We start from the raw sequence: 26,779 nt of genomic DNA on the forward strand, positions 1-26,779 counted from the left end.
AAAGTATATAGAGTGTATATTATTTTATTTTATTTTTTTAAATATTTTATTTTTTTCCTTTTTCTCCCCAAAGCCCCCCAGTACATAGTTGTGTATTCTTCGCTGTGGGTTCTTCTAGTTGCGGCATGTGGGACGCTGCCTCAGCATGGTTTGATGAGCAGTGCCATGTCCGCGCCCAGGATTCGAACCAACGAAACACTGGGCCGCTTGCAGCGGAGCGCGCGAACTTAACCACTCGGCCATGGGGCCAGCCCCTAGGGTGTATATTATTTTGAAGAGGACTTGAAATATTTAAAAGCAAAATCTTCATGTACCTCTTCCTTTTAAAAAGATTAAGTTTTTGATAGCTTAGCATTTTGATGACGTTCACGTTACAGTTACAGTGGGGTGAGGAAGAGAGCTGGTGTGAGGAGAGAGCAGGGCTCACAGCCAAGTCTTTCTCAGCCCTCGCCCCCCTCCCTGAGTCCCTATGTGAAAATGTGGTGGTTGCCTCTGCACAGGGCTGTTGTCAGAATGAAAGGAGAAGGTATGGGCCATAATCTTGTGGGAACTGTACAGGTTCATACAAATGCTCATTATCATTATTAGGAAGAAGATCGTCACTTTTTATATACTATGATTTAAAAACATTTGTTGATCTGTTACATTGCAAAAACAGGTAACTGTAACAGACAATGGTAGTCCTCCCAAATCAACCATTGCAAGAGTAATTGTGAAAATCCTGGATGAAAATGACAACAAACCTCAGTTCCTGCAAAAGTTCTACAAAATCAGACTCCCAGAGCGGGAAAAACCAGAACGAGAAAGAAACGCCAGGCGCGAGCCACTCTACCGTGTTATCGCCACAGACAAAGATGAAGGTCCCAATGCAGAAATCTCCTATAGCATCGAAGATGGAAATGAGCATGGCAAATTTTTTATTGAGCCCAAAACTGGAGTGGTTTCCTCCAAGAAGTTTTCTGGAGCTGGAGAATATGATATTCTTTCGGTGAGTGAAGATTCTGGTCTTTGAATTTCTTATATACTTTGACTATTAATCTAGTCGTATGTCTCTTCTCTTATAACTTTTCAGTAAATAGCCTCAGTATTCATGACCTAACAGTGGGAAGTATGAGTTTGCTTTTCCCTTTCCAACTGTCAGTCCAGTTAGTATTCATGTTGAGTGTCACTCTTGAAGAGGTCACTCTTTTTATCAAGCATTAAACATGTAGAATATACAAATACAGATATGAAATATTTGAGATTGATTCAGTTTAAGACCAAACCAATCCATGCTTCAGTTATGGGGCATCCTTTCTAATTGGCTGTTTTTATTCCCTCTGCCTATATTTTATAGATTAAAGCAGTTGATAATGGTCGCCCCCAAAAGTCATCAACCACTCGACTCCATATTGAGTGGATCTCCAAACCCACACCATCCCTGGAGCCAATTTCGTTTGAAGAATCGTTTTTCACCTTTACTGTCATGGAGAGCGATCCAGTTGCTCACATGATTGGTGTCCTGTCTGTCGAGCCTCCTGGCATACCTCTTTGGTTTGACATCATTGGTAAGCATGCCTCCTAGTTCTCATTGTGCTTGTATAGGTCACACCGAGGAGAACCTGTCTACGGTTTCCTGATTTTGTGCATATCTCAGATTTTAAAATTGGAAGGAAGAACTATAAGTGGAGACTTTCTGTAAAACTGCAGTATTTTGACTGCAAAATTTTTCATACTATCTAACGTATATTAAACTTGTTTAAAATAAGTGCTCTGGGGCTGGCCCAGTGGTGCAGCGGTTAAGTTCACATGCTCTGCTCCTGTGGCCCAGGGTTCACAGGTTCAGATCCCAGGTGTGGACCTGCACATTACTCATCAAGCCATGCTGTAGCAGTGTCCCACATACAAAGTGGAGGAAGATTGGCACAGATGTTAGCTCAGTGGCAATCTTCCTCACACAAAAAGAAGATTGGCTACACATGTTAGCTCAGGGCCTATCTTCCTCACCACAAAACAGACAAACAAACAAAAAGGTACTCTATGTTACCATATCATTAATATAAAAATAATGTTTTTAAAAGTGCATCAAGGAGCTACAGAGAAATCTAAATGTTTTGGTCCAGAAGCACAGCTTCTTAGTTTTTCCTTCCTGATATGTAACACATGGCATGTTACTATTTTTAGTGAATGTGGTTTGAATGGTTAAAATAACTATGCCTATGTGACTGTCGCATGTCAGTATTTTGTAGGGAATAAGCTTACAAATTTCACTTGTATAACTTAAAAACGATAGTGCCAACTATGACTTTTTAAGTTTTATTTACCTTATTTTCAATAGGAAGCAGGGTTTGCTAGATTAAATCATCCTGTGATAAAAATTACATGCCTAAGCTGATTCTTCTTGTTCCATTTTTTTTTGTCATTGAATTTAGCTTAGACATGGAATGTGATACCTTATTCTCCAACATACTTAAAAAAAATTTGCAGAGCCAGCCCTGTGCTGTAGTGGTTAAGTTCTCATGCTCTGCTTCAGTGGCCTGGGGTTTGCACGTTTGGATCTTGACTGGCACCGCTAATCAAGCCACACTGTGGCAGCATCCCACATAAAATAGAGGAAGATTGGCACAGATGTTAGGTCGGGGTCAATCTTCCTCACACACAGACACAAAAAATTATGTCAGACTTTGACATCTTAGCTTGTTTTATTCTATTCACACTATTTTAATTATAAGGATATTGAAGATCAAAAGTATGTATCGTGATTCATCACTGGTTCTGTCAACTTCGTATTCCTTTTCCCTTGTCCACCCCTTAGCCACCCTACCCCCAAGTGCTGTGTCAGCAGGTTGAAGCTGATGGCACGTAGGCTACAGGGACCGCCGGCTGCAATTGGTACACGCATTACCCCTTGAACTTGCACCCTAGACAGGCCATTCTCCCAAATTTGGTCGTTATACGAAACTGTTGATGTCTTCAACATCTGTGTTTAGTTTTAGGAATAAAAAAAGATTATTTTCCTAGCTAACTACAGTCAGGATAGTTGCTTTGCGTTCTGTTAACTCCTGTTGCATTTCAGATGAGCAGGCTGCTGCTGGCCAGTGTGTCCTTCACCGGTTAATTCTGACTGCGTTTGGAACCAGTTTGATTGATGGCTCTCCCTTGTTCTGTGCTTGCCTTCCATGCTTGCTTGCTTCCTTTTGGCTGTGCCAGGAGACACACTTGCTAGAGAAGTGTTTTACATCTTTCAGATGACTTGTGACCTGAACTGTACAGCAGAAGGTATCTGCTGAGATCGCATAATTTGCCTCAGATTATGAGATCTAAAATGAAAGCATCAATTTTTACAAGTTTTTTGTTTCCAGTGACTGTCTTTCATTGCTTTTCCTTTTCGTGGTGTGCACGTGGTCCCCCATTCCAGTTGCAAGCATAATCTTTTTCATACATCCCCAGATCTTTGGTTTTAGGTTTAACTAAACACTGTTTTCTGTGTGCATTTTTTGTTTTCTGGGTAGATTTAGTAATAGAAGTTCATCATGATATTAAGCCTTTGTTTTCATTCCATTTCAATTCATTGATATAAGTATCTCAAGGTCAGTGGAGTTGAAAAGAGAGTTTTATGGAGAATATAATTGAATGCATTTGGATAATGTTAGTAGCACAGAAACTTTTGCCTCATTAAGCTTTTTGTGTTTGACAACAATGGGAAAAAATTTCACACAGTGTGTGAGAGTCAGGACTAACTGATGTTAACTAGCACTATTATTTTCGAAGTTAACATTTGTTTTTAGTAGTTATTTTATTAGGGCTGTATGTTCAAAGTGTCACAAAAAATTTTTGTGAGTAAACTTTTAAATGGCCAATTTTGGTTCCTAAATGATGTCTTAGATAGCTCCTGAGATATAAATGAAAGAGAAATTCGGAACCCTTGAAAAAGCAAATTGAAAGTAATTCATTGGCAATGTTGACAGTGTTTTTCTGTTTTCAGCGTTGCTTTCTTGCTTCCTCTCAGTTGGTGGCTTCCTTGACAATTATGGCTCAACTTTGCCTTAATCAGCATTGTCTTTCGAATTGCCCCTTCTTTTCTTGTCTTGCAAAATGGAAGCTCCTTGGAATCACCTTGGTCCAATATATCAGAAGGTTTTCTGTTGTTTTTTTAAATGCCATTAAGAGTTAGAAAGCCACAAAATAAATGACAGATTTTCATCCTTTCATCTGTTTTTACTTTTCTATTTGTCCTACTTTAAACTAGGTGGCAACTATGAGAGTCACTTTGATGTGGACAAGGGCACCGGAACCATCATTGTTGCCAAACCTCTTGATGCAGAACAGAAATCAAACTACAACCTCACAGTCGAGGCTACAGATGGAACCACCACTATTCTCACTCAGGTGAGTGAGTGACTAATGATGTATTTGTTGGAGGAGGACTGACGTGACATTCCGATGCTGCTGCAAATCCCGATTTAGGTTTTGCATGTAATTAACAAGTTTTGAAAATTTTGAAAGAAGACTATGAAAAAAACACAACATGTTATGCCATCAAAATCTTTTAATTTTGTACTCATTTTGAACTTCATTAGTATCAAGTGTATCACTGTTGAGGATGAATTGTCCAAATCATTTTCATTAAAGCTGGTTAAAGGGATTAATTATCTTTTAAATCACTTTTTCCAGATTTTTTTCCCCCTTGGCTACCTTAACTAGGGCTGTGTAAAATAACTGATACAATTGTTCTAATAATTGCTTTAACATCTTTGTTTGTTCCTATCTGATGATTAAGAGATGGCCAGATTGTTGGGATTTGAACTTTAAATGTTAAACCTCTATAAATTAAATTTGGATTCTCTTCTTTCTTATTAATTCTCTTTGATTCTCAGTGTGGGCTGTTTGAGAATTTGTTGAACACCTGTTAGGTGCCAGGTATTGTTCCAGAAGCTGAACAGAGGAAAGAAAATCCTGGCCTCTTGGAGCCCACATTAGAATGGCGGAAGCTAAAAGCTTATGTATAATCTGCTATATCTGAAAAGTGAAAGGAAGAAATGAAATTTTAGAGAATAAAATACTTCTGAAGTCCACTTTTCTGGCTTTAGATTATACTGTTTTAAATCTTCACTGAGACAGATGGTCTGCTCATCATTTTCATTGAAGAATAAAAAATCTCTGTCTTTTCAGCGCATAAACAAATAGATAATTTAAAGCCAGTTGCGAAAAGACCTTATTCCTTTCTCCAAATGCTTGTGATTTTTATTGTATTTAGAAGTGATGAATGTACCATGCTTTGGGGTCATTTTGAGATTGTCATGTGAAAGTTCTAGTACAGTATTAAAATTTCCATTTTGTCGGTAACTGTTGTCATTGGAGAAGCTAGACTTTAGAGCATGAAAACGAGAATGAAAACATCAAGAATTGTAATAAATTTAACAGGGTAATTCTGAAATGTTTAAAGACTATAAGTGTCTGTAGACCAGTTCAAATAATCCACTAACCAGAAATCTAGGAAAAGGAAATAATGAATAGAAATGGCCCTCTGTGCCAAGTGTTCTCATTACTAAAGATGATGTATCTACCTGTAGCATTTATCACTTATTACAGAAGTCAATAATCAGCAATGTACCCCTTCCTCAATAACTGTAGTTTTATACGGTTAAAAGTTTAGTATGAAATACAGTGTAGATTGACTAAAATTCCTATAAAACTCAGGAAATATATTCTAGTCTTCCTTTCTCAGGGGTACAGAATATCTTAAATTCAATGCCTCGTTTATACTTCTGTAAATTATTTTTTTGGGTCTTTACAGAGGGTCTTGATAATATCCTAATGAATTGCTTGCAGAGAGAGACAGAGAATGGTTACAGAGCATGGGGTGACCTGTTAAGATGTGGGACAAAGGGAACATGGGTAATTAGGTTTCACTTTCCAGGCTGGGGTGAGAACAGAGAGGGAGTAATCTGGGTGGGAGCAGAGCAGCAGATACCACCTGAAGAGAGACTCTGAGATCAGAACCCGGTTGATAGGGCCCTGGAACACAGCAGGGTGGATTCAGGTTTGTAGGTAACACTGAGGAACCATCAGAGCAGGTTTTGCTGCATCGAGGTTGGCAGTCACAGCAGATGCTGTGTTTGCAGTTTGGAGAGCATTGTCGCAGAAGCCAAGGTACACCCTCCACAGAGATGGGCAGTGGCAGGGTCATCATGTAAGTGCCAGTGCTGTGTCGAAACAGTTCGTCTTGCCTTCCTGTCCTGCTGTTTTCAGCTGAGGCTGCTGACCGGTATGAATTCAAGTCCCTTTCCTTTATCTGGTGTCTCAAGATAACTTACAAATCCAGTGAACATTGTTTTCTTGGAAACAGCTTTGCTTTCATGTCTTCCTTCTGTTCCTCTCGAGCATCAGCATCTCATACTCTGGAGCGGGCCCTTGGGTTTGAATCTCTGCTCTGCCTCTTACCGCTGTCTGTGGGCAAGTGGCTGTAACCCACTGTGCTGCTTCCATTTTCTCATCTGGAAAAGGGACACAGTGATTTTGCCCTCTTGGGGTGCTCCTGAGGGTGAAGTGAGATAACATACAGGTGCTTGCTCCTGAAGCCCTCTGAGGCTGTCACCCAGCGAGCGCTCACAAAGCGTTTGCTGCTGCCCATCAGCACTGGTTTGGGCTCTCATCCGCCCCTCCTTGACACTTGCGTCACCTTATTGTCTCCGTTCTCTATCCCTGCAATTCGTTGTGCCCGGCCTGCTACCAGAATGGTGTGCCAGTTGGGAAGAGGAGCACAGGTGCATTTCTGCTGATCGACAGGTTCCAAGCGTCTAGGACGTGTAGTTCTCCAGCCTCTGCTCGGGAGTCAAGGCTGCATATTCGATCCCACGTGCTCCCTGCTCCTTTACTTAATATCCTCTAGTTCTAAGTCCTGCCCTCAAGTCTCTAGGAGATAGGATGTTCGATGCCACCCCTTGGCTTCCTGTCCTTGATGAGCTCTTCCCACTACCCCAACATACGTTCATCTGCTAACCTCAGACCTACGCAGGCAAAGCCTTACCTAATGCTTCAAAAGCCTTCTGAACATCCCAGACCATCTCAGGGCTCCTAAAACCTTGCTTGTCATTGTGTGAAGCCTCATTAGGCTTTTGCATGTGTGAGACATTGCCCGATGGGGTAGAATGCATCCTGAGGAACGGGGGCTGTCATACACCTGTTTTCACCCTCAGTCATATGTAGGCAAGTGCTGAGCACGTGAGTGCCTAATGATATGTTTCAGTTGAATTGCCTTGTCAGAAATGGTTGCTTTCACTCTGACTATCCCCATTTAGTTGTGGTTAATCTTGGAGCAGGATTAAACTGTCTCTCCCCAACTTCTGTCACACTCCATGAGAAAATATTTGTAAATTTATAGTGAAAATGAATATATAATCTAACTTATAGAAATTAGGTTTATAGCCATCCCTTCTGGATCATCATTGACCTTTCAGTGAGGCATCTATAATTTTAGATTTTTATTTTATTTTTTTCCTTTTTCTCCCCAAAGCCCCCCGGTACATAGTTGTATATTCTTAGTTGTGGGTTCTTCTAGTTGTGGCATGTGGGACGCCACCTCAGCGTGGCTCGATGAGCGGTGCCATGTCCGCGCCCAGGATTCGAACCAATGAAACCCTGGGCCACCTGCAGCAGAACGCACGAATTTAACCACTCCTCCATGGGGCTGGCCCCCATCTGTGGTTTTAAATGTTTACATAACTTTCACATAAAACCATTTTGTGGTTTGGGGAATGCATTTTGTGTTCCTGTAAAGTTTACTGTTACAAATCCATCACTGATGTGTTAGTGTCCTGTGAGAACACTGGTGTAGTCTTCATGGAAAGGCCTCTAGGGGCCAGCCCAGTGGTGCAGTGGTTAAGTTTGTGCTCTCTGCTTGTGCACCCCAGGGTTCGCAGGTTCAGATCCCAGGCACAGACCTAGCACCACTCGTCAAGCCATGCTGTGGTGGCGTCCTACATGGAATGTAGAGGGAGATTGGCACAGATGTTAGCTCAGTGACAATCTTTCTCAAGCAAAAAGAGGAAGATGGGCAACAGATGTTAGCTCAGGGCCAGTCTTGCCCACACACAAAAAAGAAAGTCTTCTAGTTCATAAGCCTGCACCAGTGTGGTTAACAATTTACCTATACCTTCCTGGGACTTTGGGCTCCTGTGCCATTTGGATTAGTGAACCCCTCATTCCATATGAGCCAACGAAGCTCACATTTCTTGTTCATAGCTGTGAACCATCTTTTATAATCAGGAGTGATTTCCATTGTGCCTTGTCCATGTATGTCTTTTCAATCTGAAAATTAATCTTTACTGTCAAAGTTTTGTTTTTTTTTTAATTTTAGCTTAGTACTGAGTTTTTTAACATCTACTTTTTTTCCTCTAAGGTTTTTATTCTATGTTGACATGTTTAAGAGAGTTTATCTTTTCAATGTACTTAAATTGCTTTTAGGAATTGAATGTTTACTATTTATATGAAGGTTTTGTGATCACAAAAACATAAGAATTTTAAAGCATATTTCTAGTTTTTGTTTTTATGCATATAAAAAGTCTATTGGTAGGAATTTGGAGTCTCAAAGATTAGAAGAAGAAAGCATCTAGCAGCAACATCAACTCAATAGCTGGTAATTACAGATCCAAATCTGATATAGGAAACTAGTCTTCTGTAAATCCTGGTAAAGTAACTTCTCCGTTATCTTTACATGAGTAATCTAGAAATACCTCTTCAGTGGAGACCTAAGAGATCTAAGAAAGAAGTGTGTGGAAAGTGTTACATTTTCTCTCCAAAGTTAGTCTCAAGAATTTAGAAAGGTCTTCATTATCTTACTCGTATACGTAATATATCAATGAGAAAATTTAGTTATTTTTGATTCTGGGTTTTTGTTTCTTCTGTTTCTCATATTTGTATTTTATTTTGCTAAAAAATCAATTGTTTTCACTGTGCATCTGATTTTTCCCCCCGATTCTTTATGAAAACATCATAATTAGGAATATTATCATGAGAGTCATTTTGTCATCACAGGTCTTCATCAAAGTAATAGACACAAATGACCATCGCCCTCAATTTTCTACTTCAAAATATGAAGTTGTTATTCCTGAAGACACAGTGCCAGAAACGGAAATTTTACAAATCAGTGCTCTGGATAAGGATGAGAAAAACAAACTGATCTACACTCTGCAGAGTAGTATCGATCCGTTGAGTCTCAAGAAATTTCGTCTTGATCCTGCGACTGGCTCGCTCTATACTTCTGAAAAACTTGACCATGAAGCCATTCACCAGCACGTTCTTACAGTCATGGTACAGCTTTCTGCTCATTCGCCTCCCACCCCACCCGTTGCTTTCTGATGGGTTTTGTGTGTTTGAGAGTGATGATTTTTAATCATTTGTAAGGAAAACCCCAACGGGATTGATAATGGGTTGATTCTTTCAGGTACGAGATCAAGATGTCCCTGTAAAGCGCAACTTTGCAAGGATCGTTGTCAATGTCAGTGACACGAACGATCACGCCCCGTGGTTCACGAGTTCCTCCTACGAAGGGCGGGTTTATGAGTCAGCAGCTGTCGGCTCAGTCGTGTTGCAGGTTACAGCTCTGGACAAGGACAAAGGGAAAAATGCTGAAGTATTGTACTCCATCGAATCAGGTATTTTTGGAGCACTCTATAGATTTCTAACTTGGCACTTGTTAAAAAGTATACTTCTTATCTAAAATTTGTCTAGATGTTGAAACATTTCTGTGTATCACTGTAAAAATTGCTTAAATTGATCTTCAGCTCCCATTTTACGTGTTAGGAGAAAGAGGATTTTTTTCTAAACTTTTAACCCATTAGAAAGCAAAGAGAGTCCTAAGTAAGTTTGGGTTAAGTTCTTGGAGATTCGCAATATTAGCGTAATTCAAGGCTCTGAAAAGTCCTGCAGTAACGAAAACTTTATTTCACCAATTTAGTATTTCCAAAATTGTTTTAACCACACAATGATTTTCCTCCATAATAATCTGTTAATTATGAAACACTATGAGGAAAACACTAGTCTAGTCATTGAATGTTTTACTTTTAGTCAGAGAGTATTTTCTCTTGGGCAGAGCAGGAAATTCCAGGACGCAGTGCTGACTCCTCCAGCTCTAATTGGGTCAGATCTCATAAAGAGGGTGTCATGCCCCTCCTGCCCGTTCCAGGTTTAGATGTTCTGTCCCTTTCACTCCCAAGCACCTTTGACGGTTGTGTTTCATTCGTGGAGCTGGGTTGTTGCAGTAGGCCCCAGGTTGGTGCTAGGCCTTGAGGAAACGCTGAAAAGGCTAAGGGCTCTGCTGCAGTGGGGCCAGAGGCAACAGGGTGAGGAAGCCCAGCTGAAACTATGGGCCTAGACAGTTGTAGGTATGATTTACAGGAGGTCACCTTGCTTTGAGACTTTCCCTCCTTGTGCCAAACACTATGAATAAGTAATTAAATATCAAGAAGGCAGCTTCCATTTTTCCATTTTTCTCGGTGCTCTTGTCACAAAGAATATAGTCTCTTTCATTCTTTTGTTTTTATAATGACTTTAGAGTATTGTGATTGTCCACTTGACTTTTTTTTTAATAAGTCCATACCTCTGCGTATTGAGAAATTGTGTCTTTCCTGGGCATTAAAATTGGCAGAGGTGTAAATAGAATAAAAAGCTGAGCAAATGGAGAGCAATTTAAAAAAAACAATGCTTAATGTATTTTATGTGGTTAAACTATTTTTATTTCTTAATATATTTGAAGTTTCATTTATTTCCCTGAAAAGGACCAAATTCAGTCCATTGCTCACAAGTAAGATCTCATATACAGCCCGTGTTTGCAGGGTTAAAACGTACTACAGTGTAGTTAGTGCCCTGACGAGATGAAGGTTTTTCCACTGGTTCAGAAATTTAGCTGTTAAAAAAACACAGCATTCCATTTGTGCATGCCTGAGCACTCCAGTAAAATAATTTTCTCATAGACAAACTGACTGGGTCTGTGTAGGAGAAAATGTGAAACTTTCCCTTAGCTTTCACATAATTTTCAACAACTGGGTGGTTAAAATATGACTGTTGGTGCCTCGCTAAAGGCGTGTGCATTCTTTGAATGCTCCCGGTGACTGACGGATTAGTGATTTGGTATTCCAGGAATGGCACTGTATTTCCACTCAAAGAATAGAGAATGCCAAGGGCCTATTCTGATAGAAAACTTAGACTTTGAAGAAGATACTTTTATGGATTTGGTAGTATAAAAATTGTGCTAAGCAATTACTTTATAGGAAATGAGTCCTATTAAAAGGCAGCGGAATTGTGTGTGTGAAAAATCCATTGGAATAGCTGGAACTGTGAAAGGTCATACAGCCTTTCATTTAACAGTTTTGTTTCTAGTCACCTGCTCCTAATTTGTGTCAGATTACATTTAATAAAGTTCAGAAGACTAGTTATAAAAATTCAGGCTGTAACACTGCATGTTTAATTAGCAGCAATTTATTGAGCAAAAGGTTTGGTCTGATGAGGAGTCTTTAGGGAAAAAGGAATTAATTAAAGGATATTTTCAGTAACAATTGAGTTACATGCTTAGAGATAGAACAGCACTATACTCTGGGCTATATGGTGCTTTCTTCTCTTTGTCTTTTGAAAGTACAGATTATTGTGACTTCAAAACTCGTATCGCTAGAAATAGAAGACACTCAGTAAACATACTTAGTGACTAGAATTGGTTTTCTTCCCCAAACTTAGTTTAAATATAGTTGCAGTTGAAACTTGATAGAAATTGCTATACTGTCAGGCAGTCAGCATCTTACTGAGCATCCATAGCGCGTCCATCGTGGGAAGAAGCAGATTCCTGTGCACAGCTCTCCAACGTGCCCTTTGGGGTGTATGTGTGTAATATAGTCGTGGCTAATGAGCACAAATTCACGTGCTTGTCCAGAGAATTGCCTTGTTCAAATAGAGAGAACAATTTCACGCTATTTAGAAACCACCAGTGACCTCCAGCTAAAAGAATGACGAAGCCTGAACCTGTTATATACGTGTCCCACTGCCCTGTTGATTCGTTCATGAATACCATACGTGCGTTTCAGTATTTGGTAAATGTGCCTATTGCTGGATGAGACTGGGGCACGTCCAAGCCACTCAGCAGCCTTCAGTGTGATTCCACATAAACATGCTGTTGCTTTCCCATCTGCAAAGCCAATGGTTTCTGCCTTAGTAGATATGTATGTGGGATCCAGATATTAATTGACTAGTTGGGTTCTTGTTTAACCTTCTGGTTATCAGTGACGAGCTCAGAGCTGTCTTAATCAAAGTCCAGGTACTCCACGTAATAAAGAATGTTTCTGAATTTCACACAACTGATAAGTTTTTTCAGATTCCTAATTAGTACACTTTCCTTTTGCAGATACTTTTATAGGAAGTGCTTAATCTAACAGATGGTTGTTGGTAGTAATAAACATATAAATTCAGAAAAACAAAACCAAATAGAAGTGTAAATATAGTACCTTAATGAATGTATTAATTTTTTTCATGCTGCTCATCAGCCTGTCTGGTATTTAATTCTTTCACTTTTCATACATGTGTAAAAGTCATTTCATTCAACAAATATTTACAGAGTGTCTCCTACGTCTCAAGCATTTTTCTAGGCACAGGTGATAAAATAATGAATAAAACAAGGCATGCTTAAATGGAGCTGATGTTCCAGTGAGAGAACAGATAAAAGAACAAGGTTGTAATACGTGCTATAAAGAAAAAAACGGGACAGAAATAGCCATTCTGAACAGGGAGAGCCAGGAAGACGTCACCATCACATTCTCTAAGCAGGGAGCATTTGGATAAAATGTGAACGAATGGAAAAGCAATGAGAATAGCTGGGGGAAGACTGTTCCAGGAGAGAAACCACCAAATATGGTGGTCTTGAGATGAGAATATGCTTGCCCGACTGAAGAGCAAGGAGGAGGCTGCTGTGGCCAGAGGGCAGGGAGCAAGTCGTGCAGAAAGCAGTATGTTCCGACACCACCAGCCTGTTTCAGTGCAGATAAAATCCATTTGTTCCTCCACTTGAGGGCTTGCATATTGGAAGCTATAAGATTTCACTATACAAAATAAAACAGATGCATATAGATGAATGAATATAATATATGGTAGGTCAGCTGCTTTATTAGTGCAGACATAGGAAAGTCCAAGGGGTGGGGATGAAGACAGTTGTCCAGAGGTTTCCATAGTCTCCTGTATCGGTCCAGGCAATCAGTCAGTTTTGGAAGGTGAGGTGATGCACAGATAGGATGAGAAAGGTCCTTAGAGTTTTGATGGCTGATTAAAACACAGAGAGAATCTGGGATCATTGACTCTCATGGAGACAGGCTGGAAATTAGGGTCTGCACGGCCTGGCAGAGGCAGCAGGACCCCACTTCTGGTCGAGGGTTCAGCTCAAAGCTTTGGGGCCTGGAGAAGGCCTGGGCCTCTGCCCTGTTGTGGCCTGAGGGACTGCCTTGTGGCCTGGATGTAGAGCCAGGCAGACTTAATGAAAACCAGGCAGGGTCTGGCCTCAGAAAAAATCATCATGGAATTTTGGAAAATGTATCAAAGGAAGGAAATGAAGGCTGTAGAGGAAGTGTTTACAAGTAATGATGTGGAGAAAGAAGTGCCTGGTTAATCCCCTGGTTTGCAGATCACGCTAAGCAATTCTGGTCCATGAAATGCCACACTCGATTGCAAACCTTGAGGAAAACGGGATTTGAAAAAGTACTTAAGTGGCAAGTCAACTTTATTTTGGGTAAGTGTAATAGTTCATTTGGGGAAAATCAATTCAATTCTGTGACTAGAATAATGGATTCTGGACTCCTGTTTATAAAACAGAAAAGGGGTGAAGGGTTGATGGATGGAGCCAGTCTGAGGACCCTCACGCTGCCTGGATCTGTCCAAAAAGTTAGTAAACTGCTGAACTGTAGTAAACCGCTGGTTTCTTCAGGAAGATTTCAATCGATGATACAAAGCTATGGAACAGCGTGGAGTTGGCATTTGCGGCTGAGTACATGAATATAATATGTATGGCTGGAAAAGGTCCGAAGGAAAACAAGTGAAACAGTCTATCTTGGAGTAGAGTTTCTCAGCCTCGGCACTATTGACATTTTAGACCAGAAACTTGCTTGTCGTGGGAGCTGTCCTGTGCATTATAGGATATTGAGCAGCATCCCTGAGCTCTCCCCACTAAATGTTAGTAACACCCTCTCCCCCAAAAGTAGTGATAACCCAGATGCCTCCAGATGTAGTTGAATGTCTCCTTCTGGGCAAAATTGCCCCCCGTTGAGAACCACTGACCTAGAGAATAAATCTGAAAAAGATTAAGAAGGGAATATTATTGACATCTTCAAGAGCTGTGAAGTGGGGCAGATTAACCAAGCTTATTCAATCAATTTTCTGAATATGTAAAATAAGGGACAACTCTCTTGAAGCATGTTAAAGTTTTTTAGTTAATTGAAATCTTTCCTAATGAATAAGCATTGTGAGAATTTGCAAGTGATAAATGCTGAAAAAATAAATACGGTCCAAAGGGGTTTTGAGGGACTCTTAGAAAATTATTAACTGCTTTATGAAAGGATCACCATATCCTTCCCCAACACATTGCCGGTTCAGCCCATAGAGAGTGCGTTTGGGCTCTAGGTACAGAGTGATATTTTTTCTGTTTCTTGCTTTTCATAATTGATGAACACAACTCTGAAAAGTCTGATTTATTTTAGGTGGATAAAAATGAAACAAGTTAAAAATGAAACAAGTTCCATTCACATGTTGATAATCCCTGAATTTCTGTTTCATTTCAGAGTATAATCTTTAAAGTTATCTTTATTTCTGCATCTCCAACTACTACTGCTACTGGTCCTTGTATTTTTCTCTAACATGCTTTTTTTTTTCTCCTCCCAGGAAATATTGGACATTCTTTTACAATAGATCCCATCTTGGGTTCTATAAAAACTGCCAAAGAATTAGATCGAAGTAACCAAGTGGAATATGATTTAATGGTCAAAGCTACAGATAAAGGCAGCCCACCAATGAGTGAAATAACTTCTGTGCATATCTTTGTCACCATTGCTGACAATGCCTCTCCGAAGTTTACATCAAAAGAATATTCTGTTGAAATTAGTGAAACTATCAGCGTTGGCAGTTTTGTTGGAATGGTTACAGCCCATAGCCAATCATCAGTGATATATGAAATAAAAGATGGAAATATAGCTGATGCTTTTGATATTAATCCACATTCTGGAAGTATCATCACTCAGAAAGCCCTGGATTTTGAAACTTTGCCCATTTATACACTGATAATACAAGGAACTAACATGGCTGGTTTGTCCACTAATACGACTGTTCTGGTGCATCTACAGGATGAAAATGACAACTCGCCAGTTTTTATGCAGGCAGAATATACAGGACTCATTAGCGAATCAGCTTCAATTAACAGTGTGGTCCTAACAGCCGAGAATGTCCCATTAGTGATTCGAGCGGTTGATGGTGATAAAGAATCAAATGCCTTGCTTGTTTATCACATTGTTGAACCATCTATACACAAATATTTTGCTATTGATTCCAGCACTGGTGCTATTCATACAGTGCTAAGTTTGGACTATGAAGAAACCAGTACTTTTCACTTTACCGTTCAAGTGCATGACATGGGAACACCACGTTTATTTGCTGAATATGCAGCTAATGTGACTATACATGTAATTGACATTAATGACTGCCCTCCTGTGTTCTCCAAGTCATTATATGAAGCATCTCTTTTGTTGCCAACTTACAAAGGAGTAAAAGTCATCACCGTAAATGCCACAGATGCTGATTCAAGCGCATTCTCACAGTTAATGTACTCCATCACCGAAGGCAACATCGGGGAGAAATTTTCTGTGGATTACAGGACTGGTACCATAACTGTGCAAAACACAACTCAGTTAAGGAGCCGCTATGAGTTAACCATGCGAGCTTCTGACGGCAGATTTGCAAGCTTTACCTCTGTGAAAATTAACGTGAAAGAAAGCAAAGAAAGCCAACTAAAGTTTACCCAAGATTTCTACTCTGCAGTAGTGAAGGAGAATTCCACCGAAGCCAGAACATTAGCTGTCATTACTGCTATTGGGAATCCAATCAATGAGCCTTTGTTTTATCAAATCCTCAACCCAGATCGCAGATTTAAGATAAGCCGCACCTCAGGAGTGGTGTCCACCACTGGCGTACCATTTGATCGGGAACAGCAGGAGGCGTTTGATGTGGTGGTGGAAGTGACACAGGAACGGAAGCCTTCAGCAGTGGCCCATGTCGTTGTGAAGGTCATCATAGAAGACCAGAACGATAACGCGCCGGTGTTCGTCAACCTTCCCTACTATGCTGTTGTTAAAGTGGACACCGTGGTGGGCCATGTTATTCGCTATGTCACTGCCGTGGACAGAGACAGCGGCAGGAACGGGGAAGTGCATTATTACCTTAAGGAACATCACGAACACTTTCAAATTGGATCCTCAGGTGAAATTTCACTCAAAAAGCAATTTGAACCTGACACCTTAAACAAAGAATATCTCGTCACAGTGGTCGCCAAAGATGGAGGAAACCCAGCTTTTTCAGCTGAAGTGATCGTTCCAATCACAGTTATGAATAAAGCCATGCCTGTGTTTGAAAAGCCTTTCTATAGTGCAGAGATTCCAGAGAATATCCAGATCCACAGTCCCGTGGTCCACATACAAGCCAACAGTCCAGAAGGGTTGAAAGTGTTCTATAGCATCACAGATGGGGATCCTTTTAGCCAGTTTACTATTAACTTCAACACTGGAGTGATAAATGTCATAGCTCCTCTGGACTTTGAGTCCCACCCAGCATATAAACTGAGCATACGAGCAACTGACTCCTTGACTGGGGCTCATGCTGAAGTGTTTGTTGACATAATAGTAGAAGATATCAATGATAACCCTCCTGTGTTTGTTCAACAGTCTTATGCTGCAACCCTCTCTGAGGCTTCTGTAATTGGAACATCTGTCGTTCAAGTTAAAGCAACAGATTCTGATTCAGAGCCAAATAGAGGAATTTCATACCATATGTTTGGGAATCATAGCAAGAGTCATGATCATTTTCATATAGATAGCAGCACTGGTCTCATTTCACTAGTCAGAACTTTGGATTATGAGCAGTTCCAGCAGCACAAGATTTTTGTAAGGGCTGTTGATAGTGGCATGCCCCCACTGAGCAGTGATGTGATTGTCACAGTGGATGTCACTGACCTCAATGATAATCCACCGCTATTTGACCAACAGATTTATGAAGCCAAAATTAGCGAGCATGCGACTCATGGGCATTTTGTGACCTGTGTAAAAGCCTATGATGCGGACAGTTCAGACATAGACAAATTGGAATATTCCATTCTGTCTGGCAACGATCATAAGAATTTTGTCATTGACAGTGAAACAGGGATTATCACACTCTCAAACCTGCGCCGCCACACCTTGAAGCCATTTTACAGTCTTAACACTTCTGTTTCTGATGGAGTTTTTAGAAGTTCAGCTCAGGTTCATGTAACTGTAATTGGAGGCAATTTGCACAGTCCTGTTTTTCTTCAGAATGAATATGAAGTGGAGCTAGCTGAAAATGCTCCCGTACACACCCTGGTGATTGAGGTTAAAGCAACTGATGGGGATTCTGGTATTTACGGTGACATTACTTACCATATTGTAAATGACTTTGCCAAAGACAGATTTTACACAAATGAGAGAGGTCAGATATTTACTTTGGAAAAACTTGATCGAGAAACCCCAGCAGAGAAAGTAATCTCAGTTCGCTTAATGGCTAAGGATGCTGGAGGAAAAGTTGCTTTCTGCACCATTAATGTCATCCTTACAGATGACAATGATAATGCACCACAATTTCGAGCAACCAAGTATGAAGTGAACATTGGATCCAGTGCTCCCAAAGGGACATCAGTCATTAAAGTTCTTGCCAGTGATGCTGATGAGGGATCCAATGCTGATGTCACCTACGCCATTGAAGCAGATTCTGAAAGTGTTAAAGAGAATTTGGAAATTAACAAACTGTCTGGCATCATTACTACAAAGGAAAGCTTAATTGGCTTAGAAAATGAGTTCTTCACTTTCTTTGTCAGAGCTGTGGATAATGGGTCTCCACCCAAAGAGTCTGTTGTTCCTGTCTATGTTAAAATACTTCCACCGGAAATGCAGCTTCCAAAATTTACAGAGCCATTTTATACCTATACAGTTCCAGAAGACATGCCTATTGGAACGGAGATAGATCTCATCCGAGCAGAACATCGTGGCACTGTTCTTTACAGCCTAATCAAAGGGAATACTCCCGAAAGTAACAGGGATGAGTTCTTTGTGATCGACAGACAGAGTGGGAGACTGAAACTGGAGAAGAGTCTTGATCATGAGACCACCAAGTGGTATCAGTTTTCCATCCTTGCCAGGTGCACTCACGATGACTCTGAGGTGGTGGCCTCTGTGGATGTCAGTATCCAAGTGAAAGATGCAAATGATAACAGCCCTGTCGTGGAGTCTAATCCATATGAGGCATTTATTGTTGAAAACCTGCCAGGGGGTAGTAGGGTCATCCAGATCAGGGCATCCGATCTGGATTCAGGAACCAATGGCCAAGTTATGTATAGTCTAGATCAGTCACAAAGTGTGGAAGTCCTGGAATCTTTTGCCATTAACATGGAAACAGGCTGGATTACAACCCTAAAGGAGCTGGACCATGAAAAGAGAGACAATTACCAGATTAAAGTGGTCGCATCAGATCATGGGGAAAAGGTTCAGCTGTCCTCCACAGCCATTGTGGATGTCACTGTCACCGATGTCAATGATAGTCCCCCACGGTTCACGGCAGAGATTTATAAAGGGACAGTGAGTGAAGATGACCCACCAGGTGGGGTTATTGCCATCTTAAGTACCACGGATGCTGATTCTGAGGAGATTAACAGACAAGTGACATATTACATAACAGGTAAAAAATTCAAACTAAATGATGTAATTTGAAATTAAATTGTATTAGAAGTATAAATTCGGAGACAACATATTTTATAGAAATTGGGAGTTAAAGGGATGATTTTAGTTAGGTAGAACTAAATAACATCTGCTAAGCTACATTTCAAGTTATTTATCTGAACAAAGCTAACAGTTGTTTTATTAGAGTGTTTTTGATTTTTGTGACTCATTCTATTGAAATTTAGACTTAACATTTAATAAATATAATTAAGAAAAAAATATAGTTTCACTGTAGGCTAAAGTATCATTTAGTAGTCTTTATATTTTATTTGGCTTAGTGCTGTGTTTTAATACACATTTTAATGCTGCTTCGTTTTGGTAAATGGGGAATTTCATATACCAAATTTAAATGTAATTATTTTTTAAAAAACCATAATTCTGGAGCTGGCCCAGTGGTGTAGTGGTTAAGTTCACCCACTCTGCTTTGGCAGCCTGTAGTTCATGGATTTGGATGCCAGGTGCAGATCTGCACACCACTTATCAAGCCATGCTGTGGTGGCATCCCACATACAAAATATGGGAAGATTGGCGTAGATGTCAGCTCAGCGACTGTCTTCCTCAAGCAAAAAGAGGAGGATTGGCAACACATGTTAGCTCAGGGCCAATCTTGCTCACCAAAAAAATTTTTTAAAAAATTGAAAACCATAATTCTTTTAAACCATAACATTATCTTTTGTACAATTTATATTTCCTGTTATTTATTTCTTTCCTTATTTCAACAAATTTGACTCTCGTCTTCCTCCATTGATTTCCTAGGAGGGGATCCCTTGGGGCAGTTCGCTATTGAAAATATACAGAGTGAATGGAAGGTCTATGTTAAGAAACCTCTAGACAGGGAAAAGAGGGACAATTATCTTCTGACTATCACAGCAACTGATGGGACCTTCTCATCAAAAGCTATAGTTGAAGTGAAAGTTCTTGATGCAAATGACAACAGTCCCATTTGTGAGAAGGTAGGCTGCTCTTTCTTTAAATTTATATATTGTGTGTTCAGATTGCTTTCTTAAACCGTTCAATTAGGACTATCATCTGGGGCTTGGTGTAAATCACATATGTTTCATGGTGTAATCTCTTATGTTTAAGCAGAGGTGAGTGTTACGTGGGGCAAGAGTTGGATTAGCTTCACAACTGTTGTGGGAATCATTAAATTGCTTAAAAAGCTCGTGCAACAATACTGTAAATTAGAGACAGGCTGACAGTTGTGTTTAACTCTAAAAATGCCTGTGAAGTTTTCTTGAAGGGATTCCCTCCATTTGGGGCTGAGCGTATTTTGGGGGAACTATGTGGCCAGCACTTCTTTATTACAGACTGCGTTTGGCTTCACAGCCTCTTGCTGGGGCACTTGCTCTTCTACACACTAGAGAAACTGAGAGCTTAACCATGGGGCTCCCACACCTCTGGGGCCACCATCTGAGATGAGAGCAAATAGACCAAAGAAGAGCCATTCCATCAAGGTTGCACAACGAGGACTTGAGCAGGGGTGGTCATGGAGCTCGAGGATGAGGAAGAGCTGAGCCTTCAAGAGGTGGCAGTTAGATAATCGAGTCGAAGTGGAAGGGCAGTGCGGCTTGAGGGTAAACTGGATTGTAGAGGCTGTGACAGTCCATCCAGGGGACGGGAATCTATCCTAGAGAAAATAGGGACTCATTGAGTGCTTTTGTATTTGAAAGATGGAGATGACAGGAACAGAGAGTTCTTTAAGATGAGTTTGGTAGTATTGGGTCCATTTAGATGAGGAAGAATGAAAGCAAGGAAATAACGGAGAGTAGGCAGAGGTGGCAGAAGGAATGAAAGGGCAAGAGACACTACAAAGGAACAACTGGTCCCAGTTGGTCCTGCCGGGAGGTGACAGCACAGCAAGTGTGTTAGGTCAAGATCAACTTTAATGTTTCCTATGGGAGTGACTGAGAGGAAGACCAAAGATAAGCCTGGAGTGGGAATTGGGTTTAGAGGAAGCATGTTGAGTTCCGTTTCAGATTTGTTAGGTTTAAGGTAATGGGACATTGGGTTGAGTGTGTTTTTTAGGCATTTAGAGATGGTGAGATTGAGGGATGGATATTAGGAGAGGCTGTGTCAACTTGGCCGTTGAATGGATAACTGATAATTGAATGCCTTTGAGAGGAAAGTAACAAAAAGAGTGGAGCTAGGTGTTTCCCCAGGGAGAAGGGAGGAGGAAGCAGAGGTGGCAGGAAGAGAAGGCAGACATCAGCGCTGTGTTACTGAGAACGAAGGAGGAGAGAACTTTCAGGAGGCAGCATGGCGAGCAGAACGTGACAGAGCTAGAAAGATGATCCAGATGTGAAACAGAGTGTGGGTTCTGACACTGGCTTGCTGGTGGCGGTCTCCGTATCATGACGTCGGTGGACGCCTGAATGCAGGAGATTAAAGAGTGTGCCTCACGGACATCGATTTGGCCAGTGAAGAGAGTTGAGAGTAAAAGGAAGGAAGAAGAGTGTGGTAGATTAAGGGAAGGCTGGGTAGAGGGGACAGTGATTTTGAAGAGGCACGGAGGAGTTGGAGAACACTGCAGTAGGCAGACGTGTGGTAGCTGGAAAGCAACAGAGCTGTTCTTAGGGAAAAGGACGGTAACGATTCAGTCAGGAGGGAAGTGGAACTGCTGAGGGTTGAGGAGTTAATGCCAATCCACGTTTGTACCTTTTGGTGACAGTATTCTTTTTGAAGGGAGGGATAATTTCTGTGTGGGTGCATATATATGTATAAATACCTTATAGAAACTAAATATGTGTGTTTTGTTTTTTAACACTTTCATATTATTTGGATTTAATACCCTATCATCTTTGGGAATAGTCAGTTCCCAAATACTATTGGGAAATAGTAAATTAGGACACTAGGTCATTGGAAATCATCAGTATTGCAAAATATCCTGTTTCATGAGTCATAAAATGAGGTTCACCTAAAATTGAGCTCATATTAAGAAAATAAACTCAATAAAATCTTGCCTGTTTGTCTTATGTTTCAGTTTATGGCAGAGATTTCTAAATAGTTCGAAGTAGAAGCAACCATTTGTTATGTTGGAGAGTTGGGTCAGATTTGAAGCAAGACAGGATGGAGCAGGGTGATAGAAGAGCCTGGCAGGAGCATCGCTTTCTCCCCCAGCCCCCCTGAGCCCTGGGGAACCTTTGTTTTCTCCCAGACATGAGAGTCACTTCTCTCTCCATTGCAATTATTTGGTTATGTGTTAACGATTGCAAACAATAAATTCTTGTATGAGAAATAAGTAGATATGATATAATAGGTATTTATTCTCTCTGATTTTTGGGTAAATATGGAGCACTAATATTTTCTCATAAGAATTTAAATTAAATATGAAACCAGCTCAAAGGCATAAAGTATTCAGAATACTGTGGGTTAAAGGTCAGGTCGGGCTCTTTCAGGGGTACAGAGTTGTTAACTGTTACATGTCTCCTCGTTTCACATTGTTTTATAAGAAGAATAGTTTTGAAAATGCCTTGGGATTTTATTTTTAGCTATTGCTCATGTTTTCTATAGCCAAGCGAAATGATTTCTTTTCCATTATTCCCTTGGCAGTCGTGTTAACCTTTAATGTTTTCTGTTAACAATATTGTTTAAAATCTTCGTAGACCTTATATTCAGACACGATTCCAGAAGACGCTTTTCCTGGGAAATTGATCCTGCAGGTCTCTGCTACAGACGCAGACATCCGTTCCAACGCTGAAATTACATACACGTTATTTGGTCCAGGTGCAGAAAAATTCAAACTAAATCCAGACACAGGTAACAATGGAGTTTGGGGCAAAATTAATTGTGTTCCAACAAAATGATACGTGGGTGGTTTTAGATCACATACAAAATTTGGAATTACATTTTGTTCTTGTGAAGTTTACTCTAATGCTACAAAATTGGCATCTTTTAGAAATGTGAACAGCAATTTAATGTGTAAAATTTGAGATGAGATAAAAAATTAACAGCAACATCACCTACTTTAAAAGTTTCAAAGGATTTAAAATTTAGTTGTTTATATCAACTCTTTTAAAACAGTTTATTTCAAACTTTCTGCTTTATCCATTTTTAAATATAGCTTATTTTCTTAAACTCATGACCATAAATTTATTTACTTGAGCATATTCATTAAAATGATTAATGGTATTGCATTCATCTTTAAATCACTAGGATTGTTTTCCTCTTATAATTTGTATCTTGTTAAAATTAGGGTCAAATAACAGTTTTCTACTAAGCACCCTGCCAACTAATTGGAACATATGAATCTAATTTTTGAATCAATTAAGAAGATTTTTTTAATTTGGTAGCTATTTTGCTTTTGTGACATTATTTGTAACACAAGAGGCCCAAGCCTCAAGGTCTTTACGACTTAAAGAGCTAGCACCTGGCAGAGTTTGCAAACCTGGAACTCGCCGTGCTCACACACCTGTTGACTCTGTGGTTGATAAAATTGTCCTCCAAAGGAAGGCTGTTACTCAGATTTTGTAATTCTAAGAGAAAAGGAGAAATAAGATGCGCCATTGCAGTTCACATGTTAAAATTTGAAGTGAGTCCCTTTTTTGTTTTTTGGTTTTTAGGTGAGCTGAAAACATTAGTCCCTCTTGATCGCGAGGAGCAAGCAGTTTATAATCTTCTAGTCAAGGCCACAGATGGCGGGGGAAGATTCTGTCAAGCTCATATTGTGCTCACATTAGAAGATGTGAATGATAACGCCCCTGAATTCTCTGCTGATCCCTACACCATTACCGTGTTTGAAAACACGGAGCCTGGGACGCTGTTGACAAGGGTGCAGGCCACTGACGCTGACGCAGGTATGACCTGGAAAAGATGCTTTTGCCTTCAGACTGTGCACCAAGACCTTCAGAATCTCTGTTTTAAAACACATCCCAAATACAGCCTGTTGAATATTTCTCTTACCCTGTGCATATTGAATAACTCAATTGTGTTATTTAATTCCTTAGCATTAAAAATGGAATGAAATCTCTAGAATAATGAATTCATTTGTAATGAGTATTTGAAGTCTCAAAATTCTGCCCAGTGAACTTACTGTTGTAAGGTATCTCTGGTGTCCCTAAAATTCTGATTAGTGACTGTGTTAACTGATCTTTATATCCCATTGAAATAATGAGTGAAGTGTTATTTTGTGAACAAACCGTTAGTGACATAAAGGGATCATAGGAACATAGAAGAAGCAAATGCCATATTGTTATGGTTTTACAAACCTTTCAAAATTTTTATGGAGAAAATAAGGCTCTAGGATATATATTCCTAGCATTTTGATAGCAGAGAATAAAAATAATTTCTTCAGTCACACTGCTACTGAAGAATTAGAAGCATAGCAAAAATGTCACTTTTCAAATAAATCTTTGTCATTGAAGCTAAATAATAAATAGACTTCATTTTAAAAGATCTGCTGGGTATTCTGCATAAGTTTCTGTATAACAGTCTTAAAAAGCCAGATAATTATGAAATTATATTTATATCTGTTTAAACTCAGTAAATTGTTAATCTAAAAGTTTACTTTTTTAAGATCATAGTTACAAGAATTTGTAATGTATATTAGCATGTTTCCGTTTTAATATGCTACATGTTTTTTCAAAAAAAAATAATTTAATTTCTTGAAATAAAAACGTTCTAACGTGATGTCCTGTCTTGACAGGATTGAATCGGAAGATAAGCTACTCTCTGATTAACTCTGCTGATGGGCAGTTCTCCATTAATGAATTATCTGGAATCATTCAGCTAGAAAAGCCTTTGGATAGAGAGGTCCAGGCGGTCTACACCCTTACTTTGAAAGCCGTGGACCACGGTTTGCCAAGGAGGTTGACAGCCGTTGGCACTGTTGTTGTATCAGTTCTGGATATAAATGACAACCCACCCGTGTTTGAGTACCGTGAATATGGTGCCACAGTGTCCGAGGACATTCTCATTGGAACAGAAGTTCTTCAGGTGTATGCGGCAAGCCGGGATATTGAAGCAAATGCAGAAATCACCTACTCAATAATAAGTGGAAATGAACATGGAAAATTCAGCATAGATTCTAAAACAGGTAACCGACCATGGAAATGAGAAGAAACCCTTGGTTCTGCCACAAAGGCCCGATTGCCCGGCACTTTACCTGATACAAAGGGACAGATCGTCCATTGTCAGGAGATGGGTTAAAAAGATAAAACGGAAGTTTTCTTTGAGCTATTATTTTAAGTGGGATTAAGGGTGGTTTAGAAGAACTTTATAGTTCTACATAATAAAATACATTTCTGGCGTATCCATTATATTTGTAAGCAAATTAAATAGAAAATTAAAGTGTCACCCTAGTAATTTAGTAAAGATATAAGATGTGGTAAATTCAGGTAAAGAGTGGAAAGTCATAAAGAGTCTTGCATAATGGCTCCTTTTTATCCCCTATGAGGACCTCATGTGAAGTAACTGCTGCAGTAAAACAATAGTTTCCACCTGTTTCTTCTTAGTCTCGATAGGGCAGGCTGATAACTGATGAAATTGACTTCTTTATTGTGCTGGTTCTGTATAATGGAAGGACGTGGAGTCACACTGACTGAATGATGCCCGCAGGGCCACGTCATTGGAGCTGTTGACTCTTGCTGCATGAATACTTTCATAGTCTTGCTAACCTGTGGTCTAAAATAGCTGTAAGTCTTAGAACATTGTAAGAAGTTGGTCCATTCAAACTGTATTTAATTGTACATGACTATTTCAGATGAAGAGTAGGTGTGTGAAGATGCTATTTTAAAATGTATTTTTAACATGTATCATAAAATTGGTTTTTTGGGGCTCTTTAAGTAGGATGGACTGTAAGGAAGAGAAAAGGGAAGATATTAAAGGAGTTGTTAAACCAAAAAGGGATGTTTTTAATGATGTAAATAAAGAGCTATTCTAGAGATTTTTAAAAAGGATCCACATTTCTGTAAAAGTCTGAGAAGGAAAAAACTAAAAGCCGAAGAGTAGAATTTTTATGCTTTCTTTTTATTTTATTAGATTAGAGAGAAGTCTGTATTAAACTATGATTTAGAAGAGAAGAAACACAATCATTTTTATAGTGAGGATGTAGGCAGTATTGACTGGGAAAGCAATTTAAATATCACAAAAAAAAACCCAAAAATAAAATTAAGAGAGATAAGTAAAGATCCAGGTATGGGCAAATTCAGAATTTTTAATTGTTGAATTAAGAAATTAGAGAGGCCGGCCTGGTAGTGTAGTGATTAAGTTATTGTGCTCTGCTTCGGAGGTCCAGGCTTCACAGGTTTGGATCCCAGGCACAGACATAGCACTGCTCATCAAGCCATGCTGTGGCAGCATCCCACATAAAATAGAGGAAGATTGGCTCAGGTGTTAGATCAGTGACAATCTTCCTCAAGCAAAAAGAGGAAGATTGGCAACAGATGGAACTCGGGGCCAATCTTCCTCACAAATAAAGAAAAAGAAAGAAATTAGAAAACATACATAAATGGTAAGTAAAGTTTTGAAGTGAAAATTAAATTTGTTTAGAAGCGTTGTGTATTTCCATCATAGAAGGAGAAAGTGGTGGCATTTTAAAGTGCTGGAAGTAATTTTGATTTTCTCTACAGGGGCCATATTTATCATTGAGAATCTGGATTATGAAAGCTCTCATGAATATTACCTGACTGTCGAAGCCACTGATGGAGGCACACCTTCATTAAGTGATGTTGCCACCGTAAATGTGAATGTAACCGACATCAACGATAACACCCCAGTCTTCAGCCAAGACACCTACACGGCAGTGATCAGTGAGGATGCTGTTCTTGAGCAGTCCGTCATTACGGTGT

The 26,779-nt window shown here is 39.8% G+C and overlaps 1 protein-coding gene across 15 annotated transcripts in view; it reads left to right on the forward strand.

Moving 5' to 3' along the window:
* The window catches only part of FAT1 (FAT atypical cadherin 1), a 131,549-nt gene that overhangs the window by 82,635 nt on the left and 22,135 nt on the right, over window positions 1-26,779 (forward strand). For all 15 annotated transcript variants that reach the window (XR_011433374.1, XR_011433375.1, XR_011433373.1 and 12 more), the window contains exons 5-15: window positions 659-988; window positions 1,337-1,547; window positions 4,229-4,368; window positions 9,016-9,291; window positions 9,425-9,635; window positions 14,887-18,954; window positions 19,752-19,948; window positions 22,598-22,751; window positions 23,555-23,788; window positions 24,637-25,026; window positions 26,561-26,775. Coding sequence is in view for 10 of the 15 variants with exons in the window: in XM_070253407.1 (XP_070109508.1) it covers window positions 659-988; window positions 1,337-1,547; window positions 4,229-4,368; window positions 9,016-9,291; window positions 9,425-9,635; window positions 14,887-18,954; window positions 19,752-19,948; window positions 22,598-22,751; window positions 23,555-23,788; window positions 24,637-25,026; window positions 26,561-26,775 (6,426 nt within the window). In the remaining 5 variants the exon portion in view is untranslated. The remainder of the gene's footprint in view (window positions 1-658; window positions 989-1,336; window positions 1,548-4,228; window positions 4,369-9,015; window positions 9,292-9,424; window positions 9,636-14,886; window positions 18,955-19,751; window positions 19,949-22,597; window positions 22,752-23,554; window positions 23,789-24,636; window positions 25,027-26,560; window positions 26,776-26,779) is intronic.

Source organism: Equus caballus, chromosome 27 (genome assembly GCF_041296265.1).
Source record: "Equus caballus isolate H_3958 breed thoroughbred chromosome 27, TB-T2T, whole genome shotgun sequence".
NCBI classification, from domain to species: Eukaryota; Metazoa; Chordata; class Mammalia; order Perissodactyla; family Equidae; genus Equus; species Equus caballus.